This window comes from Vigna unguiculata, chromosome 2, assembly GCF_004118075.2.
Source record: "Vigna unguiculata cultivar IT97K-499-35 chromosome 2, ASM411807v1, whole genome shotgun sequence".
Classification (NCBI taxonomy): domain Eukaryota; kingdom Viridiplantae; phylum Streptophyta; class Magnoliopsida; order Fabales; family Fabaceae; genus Vigna; species Vigna unguiculata.
Genome location: NC_040280.1, coordinates 25,929,530 through 25,950,654, shown reverse-complemented (window position 1 = coordinate 25,950,654; position 21,125 = coordinate 25,929,530). Strand labels below are relative to the sequence as shown.

The following is a 21,125-nucleotide window of genomic DNA, read 5'->3' as shown; positions in this document are numbered from 1 at the left end:
CATCTTTACAACTTTTATTTTAAATATTTCTCTATCTTCTGTCCAAGATTCTAACTTTATCATTCATTTCTTTAAAATTATGAGTCTACCTTTAAGGAGATGTCTGAGTGACATTGGGTAGTTCAACATAAATTTTTAACTTTTTGTGGTCATGAGTTGTGTTCAGAATTAATTTGAGTTTTCTTTGTATAGTTAGAGCTATATGTGAAAGTAAGTTTTGTTGTATAGAGAGGACTAGTGTGTGGAGTATGTCTTTAAGGTAAAGGAAGGTAGTAAAATTTAATAATTTATTAGTAATTCAAATTTGTGATGGTAAGGAGGAAAGTATAATAAATGAGTTATGTATGCTTTATTGAATTGTTGTTGGATTTTTTTGGACTAGGTGATTTTGCTACAAGGGGTGAGATATTTATTTGGGTTAAATATGTTTTTGGTCTCTTAACTTTGAGTGAATTTTGGAATTAGTCCATTTCGAAACTTTGGACCAATTTAGTCCTTCATCTTTTAAAATACGTGAATTTAGTTTTTTTAATAAAATTTTGTTAAGTTTATTTGATATTTCAAGTATGTTTCACAATAGTATTTGACTTAAGATTAAAACAAAAATGTGTCAAACAGTATAAACAATTCAAATACAAATCTGAAATGCGAACGAAATATCAAATAAACTTAACAAAATTTGATTAAAAGGACTAAAAATTCACGTATTTCGAAAGATTAATTACTAAATTGGTCCAAAGTTTTGAAATTTACTAATTTCAAAATTCACTGAAATTTAAGGAATTAAAAACATATTTAACCCTTGATATTTTCACTTAAGAGAATAATTTATCTTAAGCGAAAATAGAAAAAAATACTTGGATCTTATATTTTCGCTCAAACAAAAATAAAGTTGTAAGTAACATTGTTTTTTACCTTGTTTTCACTTAAACGAAGGGTTTTTTTCACTCAAGTTATAAATAACACTATAACTTAACCAAGTTTCCACCAATTTTTTTGTTCAAGCAAACATATTTTCACCTGAGCTAAAATATTTTTTCTTGATCTAAGAAAAAAAATTGTTGTTTATGGTTTCTTAATTCATTGAACGTAATTGTTTTTTAAATACAAATTGAGATAAAATAGTTTCATTTTATTTATATTTAAGTTTTCCAAATGAAATGTGTGTTTTGTGTGGATAATGAGGATATAGTGGGTTTAGGGTGTATTGATGGTGATTTAATGAGATTATTTTGACTCTACTAATATCCAACTAAGTTAAAGGTTGTGAGAGTTGAGGAAGATTCCTACATGGTGTTTTGGTATGAAACAAGATCGAATGACACAAGTATAAGGAATTTACCCAATTATACTTGAGGGGAACATTAGTCATAATTTATTATTTTCATGGAGAAAGAAATAATATGACAGGTCCAAAATCTTAAATCTTCTTAATACACATGTTATTTTGAAAGTTTAGTCAAATATCTAAAGTTGCGAGAACTGTGTGGCCTAAACTAGTCTAGTTGTGGTTTGATTTGGTGCTAAGAAGTGTATGCGTTATTTTAGACATTTGATTATTGTTTGTTTGAGATCGATTGACTAAGATGGTGAAATTAATTTGTGATGAGATATTTTACATTTTAAATAGTTTATTATAAGTACACTAACTTACCTTTTGTTGGTTGTTTTTTATTTGTTTATCAACTATAATCATATAAGTAAAAATAAATAATGATGTGGAAATTAGTATAATCTCAAAGTTCCCTAATTGTTTATTCACACACATATATAAATAAAAAAATATATTTTTTTATGCTTTACATATTTGGACCCTTCAAATTTTTTATAAATCTAGTTTGCCCTACACAGTATTTTTTAAAAATCTGCCATTGTAGGTGGGAGTGATGAAAAAGAAAAAGTCTGCTCAGGAGTTACATAAAAAGTGTATGTTATATATATATATATATATATATATATATATATATATATATATATATATATATATATATATATATATATATATATATAGTATTTATATTTTGTTTATTATTAATATGTAATGTAATCACACTAATAAGGAGTGTTACGTTTTTAATCAAAATTCTCCAAATAAAAGAATATATTATGAATTATTTTATGTATAGTTGTCATTATATTTATAATTTTAACTTTCTTTCATATTTATATAAAAGTTATACTTTTCAAGTTAAAAATTAGAATACAAAATTGATATCTTGTTTTAATATACATAAATATATTAGAAATAAAATCAAATTAAATCTTAAAATATTTTTTAATATACTCGTGCAAACTTGTTACTCATTAATCAACTCCAAACACATAATATTATATTTTAGTATAATAAGTTATTTTATTCCATTGATTCTTGATTTTCAATTTCAACCGAATCAAACTGTTCGGTTCAGGAAAAAAAAATCCAACTAATTTAAAGAAAAATCAGTTTTAATTTGATTTTTCGATATCGGAATAGATAAAAATTTAGAAAGATAGCGCAGAATACCGGAATATCATGTAAATCAAAATTTTCATATCTTTTTATATAGTTATAAATGACAGTGAATTAACTGATCTGTTATTTAAAAATAAATATTTAACAGTGTCATTTTATTTATTTATTCTGTAATTTTACTATTCTAATGTTTAATTATATAAAATTTTATCTTTAAATACGAAAGCAAGAACAAAGTTTATCCTATTCCGCTAGCGAGAGATTGATTCAACGGTCCCTTTCTTCTGCTAGGGTTTCACCGTCTTCTTCATTAGGTTCACAGCATCTTCTTCAACTTCACCTTCATCATTCCAATGAAACCAGGTTTTATTTGATTCCTATTCTTCCACGCTTTTTCTTCTCCTTCCTCTCCCAATCCTCAACCAGTTATGATAATTATCATGAACTCCATCTTCGCCGCGCATAACCTTCGCGTCTTCGGTCCCGGCTTGAATCCCTTTGCCCCATATTGCATCGCCAATCATTCCCTCCGCTCTCGCTAAACAATTCCCTTCTTTTTCCCGCGCCTTCCCTTGATTCTTCTTTTTCCCAGTTCGAACATGTAAATTTGGAGCGCACTGTCCCAGATTCGCTCTCTCTATTTTGGGGGTTTGGTTAAGCGTCGTCGTTTTCAATTTCTTTGTCGTTTTTTTTTTGCGTTGTTGGTTGGTTGGTGAGAAAAGAAAAGGTATGCTCGAGGAACAGCCTGTTTTGTTCAGGAGAAGCCCTTCCCGGAGGCGCTTGAGGCCTCGGTTTGATACTGATGATAGGGGTTGGACCTCGCTTCATGTTCTCGCTAGGAAAGGCGATCTTAAATTGGTAATGTGATTTTCATATCCGCTTTATGTTTTTTATTACTGAATTTTGTGGCTAGAATTTTGTGATAGAATGTGAATTTTGTCAGGGAAAGTGTAATTTGAGGCTTTCAATTGGGAAAATGTTATGGTTGCACTCGGGTTATTGGTTTATTGAATTTGATCTAGATTCCTTATGCTTGTATGTGTGTGAAGGGGTTGCATTGGGTGTGAGTAGCTTTGCCGTCAAGATTGCAGCTTTTGTTGTCAAACTTCAAGCGTTTCTTGGTTTGTTTGGAGGTTTCAATTTTGTTATCCTTGTTATGGTCCTGTCATCTGTTTGCTATACCATGCCCAAATCAGCGAAAAAATTACTGTGATAAAACATGCACAATCTTCTTCATCGATGACCTGTTTTAACAGAAGGGTGCTTTTATTTCGAAATTGCCAAAAATAGTGTGGAATTTGAATAATTTCCCATTTGAATTTAGTGTGGAGGGGTAACGACTAACTCTATTTTGGATTATATTCATATTCTACTCCGTTTGGTAATCTTGAAATATTCATATAGATTCTTTGCTGAATTTAAGTTTTTTCAAATCTTATGATGCTACCGATTCTTCTTTGTAGTACTTTAATATTTTGCCTCGTTGCATACCTGTTGGGTTTTTCATGATGTATTGTTCCTAGGAGTTAAATTTGTATCATATTTGTCACAAAAGGGTTGTCAATTGTGTTAATTTAGTCTCACGGGGGCATCTTTTGGCGTGGCTGATCAGGTTAAAAAACTTCTCGATGAAGGAATGAATGTCAATGTGTCTGCATGGGGCCCTAAATCGAAAGGGGTGACCCCTCTCCACCTTGCTGCGGAAGGTGGTCATATTGGAGTGATGGATGTGCTACTTGAGCGTGGTGCTGACATTGATGCCAGAACCAAGGGTGCTTGTGGCTGTAAGTGATTTATTCTTGCCGTTTGTACTTAAGGCCTGCCTTTTTTTATGTTTAAGAACTACTTTGAAGTAAAAAAAAAGGTTTTCAGATTTTATGACATAATTTTCATAATTTTACAATTTTTTAATATTGAAGTATTGTTGTCTTATCAAAATTTCCTGTATAGTGTGTAATGGAAAAGTCTATTATTTATATTTTTACAATGTGTTTGATGGAGAAGAGGAAGTCATGATAATTTGGGTAAAAATTACTGTATAGTACAATGTCTATGCAGATTCAATTTATGAATCTCTTACATTGATCTCTTCTCTCGAACCAGGGACACCGCTCCACATTGCAGCCAAAGAAAGGAGGAGGGATGCTGTGAAATTCTTGATTGAGAATGGAGCCTTTTTGCCACCTGATATGAATGATAGCAGATTTAACCCTCCACTTCATTACTGTCCAGGACTAGAATGGGCCTATGAGGAGATGAAGCGGCATCGACTGCTAGACTTATCTTCTGGAGAGACATCTTACAGCTCTGAAAGCTAATGAACTTTTCAGGGATTTGATTGGTGTTTGATATTGTTTTAGAATGCCCGTCAGTGGAGATCAATGCAATGCGTGTCAGATTTGAAGCTAAGTCCCTTTTATAAATTTGGCATGAAAGTTTGTTAATGTGTGCTTTTAGGAAACGTATCCACACATGCACCGGATCTGTATTGTGGGAATAAATGTAGAATGAAATAAAACAACGCACTGCATGAGTTGCTTAATGTATGGAGATGACCTACTTGCTGTTTTATGTGGTTGGAACAATTGTGTATTATTGTTGATTTGATAATGTTGGGTTTTTGATGCTGTCTTACGTGTTGTAGTTTGAAATCCTTTGTTTCACTGTAATCTCAGTTTAGAAAGTATTACTACTATTGTTTGGTTTTGATGTGTTATTTCGTGAAAAATGAGCTTTCTTTAATAAAAATCGTTCACGACATGTTTGAAAAATTTAGTTATGTTAGGGAATTGAAAGAACTTATTGTGTTTGGGTTTCAAATGGTTGAATAAAAATTGGGAAAAATGCAGTGTTTTTTAATTTTAGAAATAAAAAATAAAGTGAAACAGTATTTATCGTGAATAAAAATGTTATGACCACGCTCGTTTCTTGCATGAAGAAAAAAAGTAGCAAAAATACATGAACACTTCGTTTTAATTCTTTATTAACATATTTGGATTTTATTTTAAAATAAAAGGGGTGGGGATAATATTACTTCTATTTTTGGGTTTTCATTTTTGTTTAAACAATCTTTTAACTTTTTGGATAAAAAAATGAAGAATAATTAAAAAAGATTTGAAAAATCTCCTATTTACAATAAACAAAAGAACTCGTGTTAAATAGAACTTAACTGTTTATTCTATTTTTTTTACTTAATATATAGTATTGAAATTAAAAACTAGTCCCAATTTTCCCCCTAAATCAGACATTTATGGTTTTCTTTTTTTTTTATGGCTTTATTTGGTCTTTGTCTTAATCTGTAAATTTAATAATAAACATATTGAGTGATTATGATTTATTAAACACAATTAAAATGATATATATATATATATATAAAATTATTTTATTTTTACCTAAAAGGTGTGGAATGTCAAATGTACCAGTCAATTTATTGACGTCAATGCACAAAAGTTAAGTTCTTGAGACGAAAACTTGTTATGGAATATCTATTATTGGATAGCCTTAAAAAAATGGTAATTGGATGACATAAAAAAAGAAGAATATGGTGTTCCTTCTGACCATCATTAAAAAGAAGTCAATTCAAAAGAAACAAATTGCCAAATGTATTTGTCAAGAAAATAAATCCAAGAAATAATGAATCGATGTTGAACATTAAAAAGAGTGGAAGGTTCTATAGCAGGCCTAGTTATATAATAAATAAATACAAGAAAAAAAAAACTCTACCTCAAGATCATAAAGTATTCAACTAACAATGGTAGTGTAAACTCTTGTTCATAATAAGCACAGGTCAAATTCACAAACACAAATATAAGACAATCCCTTGCCCTCAAATTACACATCAACACAAAAGAAAATTACTGTGAAGCCAAGCATAAAAAATTAATCAGGTATGAGTCATTTTACATTGCAAGAAAAGGTTTTTCTGATTTCACTTAGCTCCCTAGTAACATCAACCATATTCATTCTTTCTTTCGGTGATTCCATTGAACAAACTAGTCCAATTTCAAAGAGTGAAACTACACACTTTTCAACAGTTGGAGTAAGATTCTGACTCTTATGTTCTTGTTCTTGGTTTACTACAATGGATGGGTCCAGAACCTGTAGAAGATTATCAGGAAACGAGCTTTCCACAAAGGTATGCAAATTTTGACCATCTTCAAAGATTTCATCTGTGGGTCTTCTTCCTGTAAGCATCTCCAAAATAAGAATCCCAAAACTGTACATGTCACCAGCTGTAGACACCGCAGAACCCATCCCATACTCTAAGAAAATATAGCAAACACTTTCATACTTTGCTATCAGTGAATATCAAGTTTTTGTTTAAAGATAGAGGAATTCAAATTTCAAAGAAGAACTTGTTCAAGAGTTTAGAACAAACCTGGGGGAGTATAGCCGATAGTCCCCTTTATGCCAATTGTACTTGTTTGCTGCCAACTCGTACCATTAATTGTTGAGAAAACCCTTGCTATGCCAAAATCACTGACATGAGCAATCATGTCATCATCAAGAAGGACATTGTTTGGCTTCAAATCACAATGAATGATCAACTGCTCACATTCATAATGAAGATAATATAAAGCAGAAGCAACATCAATCATGATATTTAATCTTTGGTCAAGGTTTAATGTATATGTTCTTGAATTTTCTGCATTTAATTCACTTGGATGCAACCACTGCTCTAAGCTTCCATTTTTCATGTACTCGAAAATTAGAGCTTTAAATTCCTCACCTTTGTAGTCTATTCCAGAACAACATGTCAAAATTGGAACTACATTTCGATGTTTAATATGTTTTAGTGCATTGCATTCAGCGATGAAACTCTTTTGAGATCCTCTTTTTTGAAGGTTCAAGACTTTTATGGCCACAACTTTCTCTTCTGACCTGAGAATTCCTTTGTAGACAAAGCTAAAACTTCCACAGCCTATCAAATTTGTGATTGAGAACCCATTGGTTGCGTTGTGTAGGCTTTGATACGAAGCTTTTGGCATTTGATATACTGCTGGTGAATCCAAAGATGGTTTCTTGCTCCTCATCCGATAAATAGTTAGAATAATTGACATGATGAGAAGAAAAGTGATTGTGCTAACTGTCGTTGCTACCAACATGAATGGATGAAGTTTTGCTAGTATCTTACCATGGATAGGGCATGGTGGTAGATGCAGTTCTGAAATACCTCCACAAAGATTACTGTTTCCGGTGACCACTAACGCACTAGCATTTTGAAAGACACCTCCCTTTGGTACCTCACCAACCAACTTGTTAAGAGACACATTGAAGTATTGTAAGACAGAAATATTCTGCAGATCATTAGGAATTGTTCCACCCAAGCTGTTTTGTGAAAGGTCTAAACTTTGAAGTCCTTTGAGTGATGCCAAAGAGGGTGGTATCATTCCCTGTAAGGAATTTCCTTTCAAATTGAGGTACTCCAACGTTATGCATTCTCCTATGGATAGAGGAATGTGATCAGACAGATTATTCTCAGACAAATCTAAGGAATCAAGATTTTTTAGGTTTCCCACTTGTACAGGTATGCTACCATTCAACAAGTTTTGTGATAAATCCAAGGATGTTGTCAAAGATGAAATAGTGAAAAGCTCAAAGGGAATGGTTCCTGTAAAGTTGTTTCGTGAAAGTACTAAGTGTTGCAGCCTTTGGCAGTTTCCTATACTTGGAGGAACCTTTCCTTCTAACATATTTTCTCCCACATCCAAGTGAAACAATTGACTTAGGTTGCCAATGAAGGCTCCTATCCCCCCTGATAACTTGTTTCTACCTAAACGCAACTTTTGCATATTCTGAAGCTTACCAAAAGTTGCAGGAATAATTCCATCTATGAGGTTATCAGTCATGGACAAGAGAACTAACCCAATTAGGTTTCCTATTGAAGAAGGGATTTCTCCTGATATATGATTGCCTCCAACATATAGTCGATTGACTTGCATAGATAAATTCCCCAAAGAATTTGGCAAATGACCTCCAAAATTATTGAAGCCTATATTTATCACCTGCATCTGACTACAGTTTGTCAATGATGTTAAAAACACTAAATCATCAGTTGAATTGTCACCTAGGTTGTTCTCAGATAAAGATAGAAACTGAAGACCATGTAACCTGCTCAGACTAGGAACTAGTCCTGTTAAATAGTTATGATCAGCATCAAGATATGAAAGGAAAGATGCATTTGTGATGGAAGGTGGGATTGAACCTGTGATTTGGTTGCCAGAAATTAAAAGTTTGTGAAGGTTGGGGAGAGTGTGGAACATGTTGGTGGGAAGAGAGCCCTCAAGTTGATTGTTTGTAGCAGAGACTATAGTAAGAGATGACATGTTATAAAGACAAGTAGGAAATGTGCCTGTTAGTTTGTTGACATGAAATGCTATCCCTGTCAAGTTTTTGAGATGACATATTTCTTGTGGAATAGATCCCTCTAAGTTGTTTTTACCAACAGAAAGGAGTGTTAGAGATGAAAGATTTCCCATGAATGATGGGATTTCTCCAGTGAACTGGTTATTTAAAAGGAACAATTGTTCAAGCTTTCTAAGTGAGCCAATTTCTATAGGTATTTTGTCACTAAAATTGTTCCCACCTAAATGTAAAAGCTTGAGATTAGTGCAACCTGTCAAGTTTGTAGGAATTTCTCCACCCAATGAATTATTTGCTACAGAAAGGTTATGCAGTTGTGACAATCTCCCAAATTCTTGTGGGATTTTGCCATAGAAATTGTTGTCTCCAAGGTTGATGTTTCTCATATAAGATAGATTGCCAATGTAAGGTGATATGAATCCCTTCAACTTGTATCCCTGCAAGTTCAATTCTGAAACTCTTTGCTGCATTGGATTACATGTGATTCCATGCCAGTTACAAAAGTGAGTAGAAGTATTCCAAGAGAGAAAGATTCCATGTGGATCAGAGAATATGGATTTTCTAAATTCAAGCAGTGCCATGTGATCAGTCTCATTTTCTGATGCAGAGGCAACAGGTTTTGGAATAAACCATGGTGAGTTTAATGTAAAGAGAATAAGGAGGTGAACATATTTAGACCAAAATGCAAGTAACATAAGAGAAAAATACTTCATTTTGATGATATTGGAGGCTTATTGATGGTGATATTGCTACTCTTAGATAGCTATATATAAATTTGGTAATTGGTGACATAATAGAAGAAGCTGCTGGGAAAAATCCAAGTGGGTCAAAAGTCTCACATTGGATATAATAGACAAAGTTAAACACTATATAAAAATAAAGATTCATAATAGCATTGTCATAAGGTTTTGGATTAAAAGTGATGTCAAATGTTTTATATGTGTAAGACTAATGTCACACACACGTGTGTGTATATATATATATATGCCGACCACAATTTCTCTGATGCCTATAACCCATATGAAAAAGAATATAAACCCATCAAAAGCACGTATTTTGAATATCATTAAAATCAGAAAAGCTCAAGAAAATAACCAATTGCCAAATGCAGATCATTGGTGTACATGCCAGAAAAATAAATCCAAGAAATAATGAGTGGAAGGTTCCGTGGCAGGCCTAGTTATAATAAATAAATGCAAGAACATTTAAGTTCTAGCAGATATTAAAGTATTAAATCAACATTAGTACTTTAAACTCTTAATACAATCGCAGGTTATTCAGAGTTACTGTGTACATTCCATTTTCTAATCCATCTAACTGCAATTTGTTGGAAAACATTGTCAGAAAATGTTTTCAGTTCTGAGCAGTAGGTTTTTTTATGCCTATCAGGAGTTTCTGTAAGTTAGTGATTAATTAGATTTTTGAAGTATTGTCATTTTTTTTTCTGCAATCTATATTTCAAGTGATTGGTAGAAATTGCATATATTTCAAAGAAAAAAGATGTTTTGTAAGAAAGCATTTTAAATGCTTGTCTCGAATAAATCAGAGAAAAAATGCATTAGCTTTTGCTTTTTCTTTGGTATTTAAAGGATCAACATTTTCTGGCTCAGACATGAAACCAAGGTAATTCTTGTGGTCAAAAGTCATACATCAAATTTCTGTCTTATTTGAGGTTTCAACAATTTCATGATCTGTGCTTCAAACAACAGTCACAGGATTGTTACAGATTAAGAGTCTTCAGTTCTCTGCAAAAGTATTATTGGAGGAACACAATCATTTTTTAAGATGATGTTAAAGTTATCTTAGAAAAAGTTGTTGGATTTATCAAGTAATTTATTGTCGAATATTTTCTTTTTGACAAACTGATGAAGTGCAATACCAAATTATGAAGCACATTCCTATCGGTCTATTAAAATATGTCAAGGCCTGCACACAAAATTAAAAACAAGTTTGTCCTTAGCATGAAATATTAAAGATATATTTGTTCAACTTTCTATTTAAAATCCAATTTCTATTAGAAACTATTATTTTTATCAAAATTAAATTATTTATTTTTAATGTTTTTTAGAATATTTGAACATTGAATTATTTCTTTTTAATAGTTTAAAGTCACAACTAAATACTAGCTCACTTTGTTCATTAGTCTTTATCTTTATTAAATATTATAAAAAAATTAATGTTTAAAATTTTTATTTAAATATCAAACTTTTTTAGTTTAAATCTTTCAAGTTTCCAATGGAATACATGACTGAAAACAACTTTTATAATAATTCATCTCCCACTAGTGCTTTGGATGCGATGGCTAAGACTGATCATAATAAATCAAATTTAATGTAAATTGTAATAATTTTTTTGACTAAATTAACATTTCATTAACATACTTTTTCAGCCCTATATTTAATTTACTATCATTCATGCAATAAATACTAAAAGTCAATTTTCATCTGCCAGCCATAAAATTATTCTAGTTTAATTATTAGTTTTGAATTGAGTTTTAAGTGTACAATAGCATTAAATATTGAAATAACTTATATAACAATTTTACCAAAATCAAATATGATTACTTCTCATATATGACATGATACATGATTTGATAAAAAAGAAAGATTTTTTGTTGTAATATTCATTGTTGTAATAATTTTTATGTAAAACAAATAAAACATATATTCATTGTTGTAATATTTTTTTTCTTTTCAAACTCGCTGATTTTTTTTTTTCCTCACATGAAGCAATACTTAATTAAGATGGATATGTTGTAAGTGGAAAATGTTACAGAAGAAAGTCAATTATTATAATAATAAAAGCATATAACAAGTTGAGCTTAAATTTAAGAACCCATGAAAAATTCCCATAACTTGGTTAAAATCAATGAATGAAGGACATTTGCAGTTTATAAAGGTAATAATAATAATAGCCTTAAATGGAGACCTATCAAATTATTGTTTCATACCTAAGAACCTCATTCATTGCTACACCTCTATTCAAATATCACCATAAACCTTCTTTGCTAAATGAAAGTAACATATATTATCGATATTTAATGTTGATTTTTTTTTAAATGAATTTGTGCCAATAATATTTATTAGAATAGACAAGGTCAGAGTAAATTAAGAATTTGATTTTTAGAAAATTAACTTCGTAATATGAAGTTGTGTCATTGGTATGAAAATATTGGTTGGAGTTTTATTTTTTTACAAGCCGAGTTCTTTTGAATTTTATTTTCTACATTCTTTATCCTTTTTCCCATTAAATTGTGATAAAAAAAAAACACTTCACCAGATTTTATAGATAATTTTTAGCTAATGGTGTTTGTGGATTGGATTGGATAAGATTTAGGTAAATCTATTGTCTAACTCAGCTAAAAAAATATTGGATTGGATTTCTGCATTTTGTATGTGTTTTTTAAAAGGTTTTCAGCATGTTTTTGGAAAAAATAATTTGAAGAAAATTAAAAATATTATTTTAAAGTAATTAATAAATGTTATGTGACATGCTGCCCAATCACTCTTTCTCAAAATTATCTTTGAAATGTTATGCAGTTAGAATAATATTAACCAAAGCTATAAATAAAGATATTCTTTAAAGTATACTTAATAAATATTAAATTTTATAAAAAATCATAATTAATTATAATATTAAATGAATTATGTCTTAATAATTATTAGTACAGTTTTATTTTATATAGAGAACAAAAATATCCATTAATATAATAATTCATTTTGATGTATAAAAAAACTTAAAAAGTTATTAAACAATAAAATAGTTATATTTTAATATTACTAAAAATTAAAATATAATTAAACGTAAAAAAGTTAATTAACAGAAAATAAAATACTGCTTATTTTCTTAATACAAAAAATGTTATGTTATTTATTTTTTATTTTCTTTATTGAAAAGCAAACAATATTTTTTTTCTTTTAATTTAATTATTTTAATGTTTAATTATATTTTTATTTTTAATAACAATAAAATATAATTATTTTATTATTTAACTTTTTCATAACAAATAAATTATCAATGAGAATTATATAATATTTGTATACAATTTTTTTCTCTAAATAAAATATAATTGTATTCCTATCATAATTAATTATAAATTTTTATAAAATTAAATATTTATTGATTACATTTCTAATAGTATCCTTGGAACCTGTCTTCAGGACACATACACTTATAATTTTACTGTTAATGATTTCATTTTTCAAAGGTTTTCGACATGTTTTGGGGACAAACAACTTGAAAAAAATTAATTATATAAATGTTTTTTCATAATTTTATTTTAAAAACAATTAGAAAATGTTGTGTGAGATGCAAGGAATCTGTGATACATGGATGGCCTGCTTCATCTGCGATGTCGGAAACACCCTCTCAACTTGGAAATAGGAAAGTCAAAAATGAGAAAACTTGTTGCGTATAATAATTAATTTGAATGATGCAACACTCTGATATTAAAAATTATTTATTATTTAATTAAAAAATAATTTTCTATTTTAATTAAATTTTAAGAGAGTTATTACATTATGGGTTAAATAAGTACATGTCTAACGTATAATAACTCTAAAATTATAATTTTATACAGTATTAAAAATAACATATTAGATGTTTTTTTTATGTAAATTAAATAAGAGAATTATATCTATCTATTTTGAACCGAACTAAATTATATCAACGTATCGATCATAAACAAATTTTAATTTTATATCAAAATTTAAAACTAAAAATATATTTAATCTTAAACAATGATTCTAATAAACTTCACATGAGGTTCGAATAAAATTCTAAGACTACAATTAAACATAATTTACTCAAAAGGTAGTTAAACATATTTTATCAAAAAAGATACCGGTGTAGTCATATTTATTTTTCTTTAATCTTTTAGTTCATAAAATAAATATATTCACTGTCCAAATTTGATGATGCTGAGAAGATATTAAATAATCTTAGGTTTGGCTTAAGTAATCCAAATTTTATCCTGCTTATCTAAGACTCAGTCTTTTATCTTTTATCAGAAAATTGTGATTTCCTAATCACATAATCCATGCATTAATATGATCATAATTATTCAGAAAATTTAAAAATTTTCCTAAATTCAATTAACATTCTATAATAACACATGAATACGATTTCAAAGGTTACTAAACTTTATGTGTACAAAACTACATCATACATTTTTTTAATAACTTTAATTCAATTTGTACACCCAAATCAATACATCATTAATATAAATTAAATAGAATAACTATGAATAAGCTAAAAGAGAAAAAAAAAAGTATATTAGTTAACATAAATTAAATGATAAAAAAAAGTCAATATACTAATGAAATCAAATTAAATAATTAAAATTAAAATTACTAATATTTTACTGAAAATAAAATAAATGATGAAAACATAAAAAAAAATCAGCATATTATAATTAATAAATCAAATAACCTAAAAGAAATTAATATATTATTAAAATCAAATTGAATAATAAAACATAAATGAAAGGGATTTTACCACACTGTAGTATCTAGGATAAAACAGTAAAATCATAACATGTAGAAATTTATAACATATAAATAGTGTAAATATATTTTTCTTGTAGAAATAAATGAAATAGTTAATTTAGATAATAAAAAAAGAAGAAGTAAGATGTTACAGGTGAAAAAGAATAAAGAAGGAAGAAGAAGAAGAAAGGTAGGGTTGGAAAAAATTAAGAAAAAATGCGATACGCACTAACGAATTTCACATCAATCAAGGTATCATATTCTCATTATGTCATATGAAAACATTATAAAGTTTTGGTAAATGGTTTTGCAAATGCCCAAAATGTTGAACATTAAAAGTCCTAAGTCTACTCAACATCATTTACATGTAAAATCAACACTATTATGGCTTCTCAAACTTAATCAAGGAAAAAAAAATACTATTCCCTTATGAGGTAGTGTTGCTAATCTAGGTACATATTATTTTAAATTAATTTTTGGTTAAAATCTTATATTCGTACTTCAATTCTTATAAGAAAATTAATTAAAACCTTAATTTTTATATGGTTCAATTTAATCTTTTAATTTTAAACAAATATTCAAGTAGGTCATTTTTGTTAGATTTACATTATATTTTTATTAGAATTTATATATCAAATAATTTAAAAAATAAAATTAATTTTTATATTTAGATTTTATAGGTAGAATAATTTGATGTATACATTCAAATGGAAGTCTAACACGAATATAACATAAATAACTTAATTGGATTTTTTTTTTTAAATTAAGTGACTAAACTAAATCAAATAAAAAATAAAAATTTAGTTTAATTTTTTATAAAAATTAGATTATCAAAATAAGATTTCAAATTTAATTTTTTAAAGATTTTTTCTAAATTTGTATATTTTTAATTGATCTTTATTAAATTTTTTTGTTAATTGGCATTCAAATTTTTTATATTTTGCAATTGAATCCTTGTTACTTAATTTATATCAACTCTGTAACCTTTTTTATTAAACATAAATCTTAAATCTTACGTATATTAACACATGAAGACATGATAAAGATAAAAAATTACGTCATTTAATTAAGGAAAAAATAGAATAAATGAAAAACCTTAATTGAAAATTATAATTTTGAGTATTTAATAAATAAAAAAAATTAATAAAAATATAATTAAAAATAGGTTTAATTACTCAGATAGTACCCACTTTGGTACCTGTTTTTAAAAAATTATCAATTGCATCACAACTTTTAAAAAAGTACTTCAATTAGGTCCTTTTTAGACGGTGATGACTAACACGGTTAACGATGTGTCACGTGTGAGTATGTGGTTTTTTAAATTTTTTAAATTTTTTAAATTTTTTGTAAAAAGATATAAAAAAATGTCATGTATCAGGTCCTGTGTGTGACACGTGGTATTGTCAGTGTCACGTGGCATTGCAATGTCAAATGTAAGTGTCATGATCAGATGTCATTATTGATTTCGATTTAGTCTCTATATATGTTTTTTTGATTCAATTTAGTACTTATATAGGTGTATCTGATTCAATTTTGTCCTTTTTTTTTAATAATTAAAATATTTTTGTAATCAATTTTTTATAAGATTAGAACCAATTAAGTATAAATATTTTTACGAAATTAAATACTAATATTTATATTGTTTCTCTCGATCTCAAACCAAATTTATTATTTCTATAAATGTTATACTAATATTTTTTATTAAAAACAACTTTTTAACTTATTATTTTATTAATTACTTTTTTATTAAGTACTCATATTTTGTTGATTATTTTTTTTTCAAAATAGAACAATATTGTTTCTTATTAATTTTAAACCAAAATTCTTATTTGTATGAATGTTATACTAATCTTTTTTATTAAAAATGACTTTTACCACTAAATTTTAATATAAATATTAAATACTTAATTTTTGTAAAAAATTTATACTTAACTATTTCTAATTTTATAAAAAATAAATTTTAATTATTAAAAAAATTAGGTTGAAATCAACATAATAACATGTAATACGTAACATTGTAATATCACATATAATATCACATGTCAAACAGTAACCTAACACGTTTCCATCCCAACTCAAACGAATACAGCATAAAATTATTCTCAAGATCGATCCTATAAACTGGAAACTAGAAGTAAATGTTGAAAATCAAATATCCATTAATATTGATTAGACATGAAACTAAACTCACATTGATTGACTTAAATTCAAGTTTATTTATGAATCTCCTCAATTTCTATCTCCTGGTATTCTTATATGAAAAAATATATTAAAAATCTCAAACCAAGAGATAAGATTATAAGATTAATTTATAAAATGTGTAAGAAGACAAAACAACCTCATCAAAACAAAATTGGAATCCGTTCCATGATGACAAAAACAGGCATTGTCACAAAATGTGAAAAATTTAGGATGAGTATTGTGAAATTTTGTGAATTGCATGATATTATTATAGCAATTGGGCACATATCATATCTTTCCACTTATTTCTATTTATTTCAGTGTCAAAAGAATTATAATATTTGTGAAATATAATATTGAAAAGTCGTTTTTTGGATTTTGGCGTATTTGAATACTTAATTGGTCTCAAATGTTTAAGAAGTCAATTCTTGATTGAAACAACTGTAAAATAAGTCCATTCTTCCATCAAAAATTGATTTGCAATATAATAATAATAATGTCCAATGTCCAATCTCTTACACGGTTTTGATCCTAACTGGCTCTTTCATTTCATCCATTACTAGATCCCAAACTACCAAATAAATATCCTTTGTTTTCAAACACATCTACCTATGACTATAATTCAGAAAACCCTATTCAAAAATAATACATTTCAGAGGACGAAAATGTAATTCAACTTCTAATCAATAAAATATCCAAAAGGCAACTTTTGTCCTTTTCCATCTCTTCAATAATTCACTCCTTTTTAATATATTTTTTCTTTTCAGATTTAATAATGCACTTATATTACTTATACACGTGTTATATATTTTTATTTTAAACTACTAATTTTTCATTTTTTAATCTTTTTAAATTTTTTATTGACTAATGTGAAACTCACAATAACGTTAAAAAAAAGTAAACGAAAAATTATTTTTAGAAATTGATGATTTACTTGAAATAAATAATTAAAGAGGTAGAATAAAAAAAAATGCGTAAGTAAATGTGTTGTTCAAAGAAATAAAAGTGATAAAAATAATCATTAGTTTTTAATACTAATTACAACTAAACCGAACTAAAAGTGAAATATGTTTATCGCATTATATTTCATGTTTCAAACTCATTTAAAAATATTATATTTTGACTTCTATTTTATTTGACTCCAATTGTGAATTATTGATTTTTTCCGAAACAAAAATAAATAATATATTAATCAACAATCCGCGTTAAATTACATTAGAAAATAAAAAATGTGAGAATATGATTGTCCATTCATTTATCTAATATAAGAAAACAAACATTTTTTACTCCTTTGGATCATGAGTTAAAAGGTTGCTTTTTCGCATTTTAGAATTTTTATTATATATATATATATATATATATATAATAAAATTTCTTTTGTATCCTATATCATTTATATTTTTTCTTTTATTTATATATATATTGTGTATAATGAAAGACAAATCGTATACCCCATTATCTATCCAAAAACTTTAAAAAATTGCTTTAAAATAAAATCTTAAAATCATGCAACGAAAAAGATTTTGATGAGAAGATGTTGTTGTATATGGATTTTTCTTTTTATTTATCTGAAAGTTAGAGGACATAGCAGAAGAAGATGTTGAATGGATTTAACTTATATGACTGAAACTACTTGCTGAATAGAATCCTTCAAACAATGAGTTTATAAAACACAAGTACTTAAGATGTTTGATGAAAGGTCCACTTGTGAATGTTCACAGTAAATGAACCAACACTTGAAAAACTTTAAAACTATCTATCTCTTCATCTCATCTCACAAACTTTCTGGCTCACTATTATTCCTTCCAATAAATCTCATTCACTAATTTTCACAACAAAATCTAACACTTACTTCTCAAATCAACCATTTTCAACTCCATCTACAAACACAATCTAAAGAAGAAGAAAAAAACATTTTTATTTCATGCATTCCTCTCATTCAATTTCATATTTTACCTTCTTACAAAAAGAATAACAAAAGGAAACAAAAATCATCAACATCGTAAACATGTGAAGTCATTTTGAATCTAAGGAGAAAGATATTGTTTTCCAATCACAAGCGTTAAAAAAAGTACCCTCTCAATCAGTGACCGACCGGCATCCGTGGAAGGACGTGGACCGCCACCGGCTCAAACCCTTCCGGCAGCAGAACCGGTATGATCCGCGGCGGCGATGCGGCGACGTCCACGACGGAGATCCCGGAAGTTGAAACGACACAAAGTTTTCCCTTTTCCGCGACGAGTTGTTCGGCGCCTTTGAGTCTTTCATTCTCGAGAATCTCTTCCCAAGCGTCTTCTTCCGCTAGGTATCTTCTAAGCACCCCCTTGGCTTCGTCCACGACGTACATCACTTCTTCTTCCATGGCCGCCACGGGTCCTCTCCAGCCGTAGAGCATCCCCTCCGGCATGTCTTTCCAGGCCTCCTCCGCCACGTCGTACACGGCGCCTTCCTTCGCGGCGTCGCCTTTCACGTTGACCATGCAGAGCTTCTGCCGCCATCCGACGGCGTCGATGGCCTCTCTGCTGAAGCGCCCGTCCTTGAGATCCGTCTTCTTCTCCCAGACATCGCCGTCAGGGCTTCGGACGTCCCATTTCTCGAGGGAGCGAGCCACGTGGATGGAGAAGTGCGCGCCGATGCCGCTGGCGACGTAGACGTCGGGCCCGAGCACGCCGAGCGCGCACCAGCGCCGCGGCGTGGCGAGCACGGGCCCGAATGACCAGGTGCCGGAGAGCGGGTGGAATATGAGGGGCCGCGGCAGGGCGGGAGAGAGATTGTGCGTGGTGGCGGCGAGGAGGATGAGACGGCCGGCGGCGCTGACGGACTGGACGGAGAGACTGCGGGAGAGGAAGGAGGGGTGGCGGAGGAGGAGGTGGCGGAGATGCGGGTGGTGAGGAAGGATGCGCCAGGAGTGGGATATGGGGTCAAAGGTGTGGAATTCGATGAAAGAGTGGGACTTGGGAGGTGAGAGAATCGCGTAGAGAGAGAAGAAGGGTGGAAAAGAAGGTGAATATATCAAACGACGCCATGAGTGAGAAATGGAGAAGAGAAGAGAAGGGTTTACAGAGGAAAGACACAATTGGGCTATGTGGTCGGGGAGACCTGCGATCAGAACATGTTCTTGTTCTTGTTCTTGTTCATGTTGTTGTTGGTTTTTTCGGCGTTTGGAATTGTTGGAAGAAGATTGAGACTGAAGATGGTGTTGTGGCATGCCCATGGAAGAGAAAGGTTTTGGTGAAGAGAAGAGAGAGAAAGAGAGAGAGTGAGGTTGGTGTTTGTTTTGGTGAGGAAGACACATAAAGTAATGTTGGATTTGAAATAAAAAGGTAAAGTGTGCCGGTTTCAGCTTTTTTTGCTTCATTAAAACATGTCCCATCTTTCCAACTGTTCTGCTGTCCAATTACTACCCTCACCACAAACACTCTTCATTATTTTATTTTATTTTATTTATTAATTCATCTCTCTTTTAGACAAATCAATTATTATATTAAAACACCTTTCATTACTTTATAATTTCTTCAATCATTTCACCTAAATTTTGTTTTTTCAGAAACTAATCTCATTAAGTTTATGCCTTTTCAAATTAAAAAGGATTTTCTATTTTTCTTTTTAAAAATATTAGGCGAAAATTTTCTTTTCAATACGTTTTATTCTCTTTCCCGTGTTTGGTTGTTGTGTCCGTGTAAGAAAACTAAAATGATGAAATCATTTTCCTTTAAAATAACATTTGAAAGGAAATAAATTTCGAAATGCTTAACAATATTATTAAAATGTAGTTTCACTGTGTTGAAGTATTACAAAATAATATGTTGTATGTATTGTGTACGTATATGAATAAAAGTTATATCGACTATGTTTTAACTTATTTTATTTTTAAATATTTTGTTTAAATTAAATCATTTAAACTTTAAATGTTAATCTCATTCTTGAAAAAGTATTTTCTTTGATATTAAATAATAATGTTAATAATAATGATATTTATGAATCAATTGTAGTCTGTATTACTTTTTTTAGAATTTATTAAGATCTTTTTAACTAATACTGATGATTTTTTTTCATTAATGTTCATTAATTTTTTTAATACTGGTTTAAAAATTTTATAATTGATATTAATTTAAAATATTTTTTATATATCAATAAAATAATAATCACGGCAATTATTAATTAAAAATCCTTTTTACATTTGGAACTAAATAATCTTTCCGACATTGAAAAGCAAAATAGTTAGCGTAATAATAATATTTTGATAGTGGTTAGTTAGGTTGACTACGCGTAAAATAAATTTGGGTTGAAAATAAATAAAGAAAAAAACACGTGAATTTTATATAAAAGACTTTATACTCTTTTTTTTAGATAAAATTTAAAAATATTAATTTCAACTAATTTAATTATTCTGATAAAATTTTATAGTTTTAACCTTTTTCTTAATTTCTTATCAAAACAATGTATTTTATCATGAAATATTTTAATTTTTCTATAAATATATAAATAACCCTCTTCAAAATCTCTATTCAAATCCGTTGCATATAAAATATAACTGAAGTATAGGTTTAAGAAACAGGTTTCTTTAAGATGGATAATCATTCATGTCACGCAAAAAAAATGAAATAAATAAATAGACTACGTAAGTTTAAATCTAAAAGGCT

At 29.1% G+C, this 21,125-nt stretch overlaps 3 protein-coding genes across 3 annotated transcripts; 1 reads left to right on the top strand and 2 right to left on the bottom strand.

The window, feature by feature from the left end:
* Positions 1 to 2,690: 2,690 nt before the first annotated feature.
* LOC114174220 (phytochrome-interacting ankyrin-repeat protein 2-like) lies at positions 2,691 to 5,103 on the top strand. Its single transcript, XM_028059013.1, has 3 exons — positions 2,691 to 3,310; positions 4,065 to 4,236; positions 4,556 to 5,103. Exons 1-3 carry the CDS (start codon positions 3,182 to 3,184, stop codon positions 4,768 to 4,770), a joined length of 516 nt encoding a protein of 171 aa, XP_027914814.1. The 5' UTR covers positions 2,691 to 3,181; the 3' UTR covers positions 4,771 to 5,103.
* Positions 5,104 to 6,346: 1,243 nt separating this feature from the next.
* On the bottom strand, positions 6,347 to 10,201 carry LOC114173265 (probable LRR receptor-like serine/threonine-protein kinase At3g47570). The gene is made up of 2 exons (XM_028057540.1): positions 6,831 to 10,201; positions 6,347 to 6,714 (listed from the first exon to the last, which is right to left on the bottom strand). The coding sequence occupies exons 1-2, from the start codon at positions 9,526 to 9,528 to the stop codon at positions 6,347 to 6,349; spliced, it is 3,066 nt and encodes a 1,021-aa protein (XP_027913341.1). The 5' UTR covers positions 9,529 to 10,201.
* An 8,132-nt stretch (positions 10,202 to 18,333) lies between these two features.
* Positions 18,334 to 19,808, bottom strand: LOC114171287 (F-box/kelch-repeat protein SKIP25). The gene has a single exon (XM_028056417.1). It carries the CDS (start codon positions 19,775 to 19,777, stop codon positions 18,566 to 18,568), a length of 1,212 nt encoding a protein of 403 aa, XP_027912218.1. The 5' UTR covers positions 19,778 to 19,808; the 3' UTR covers positions 18,334 to 18,565.
* Positions 19,809 to 21,125: the final 1,317 nt, after the last annotated feature.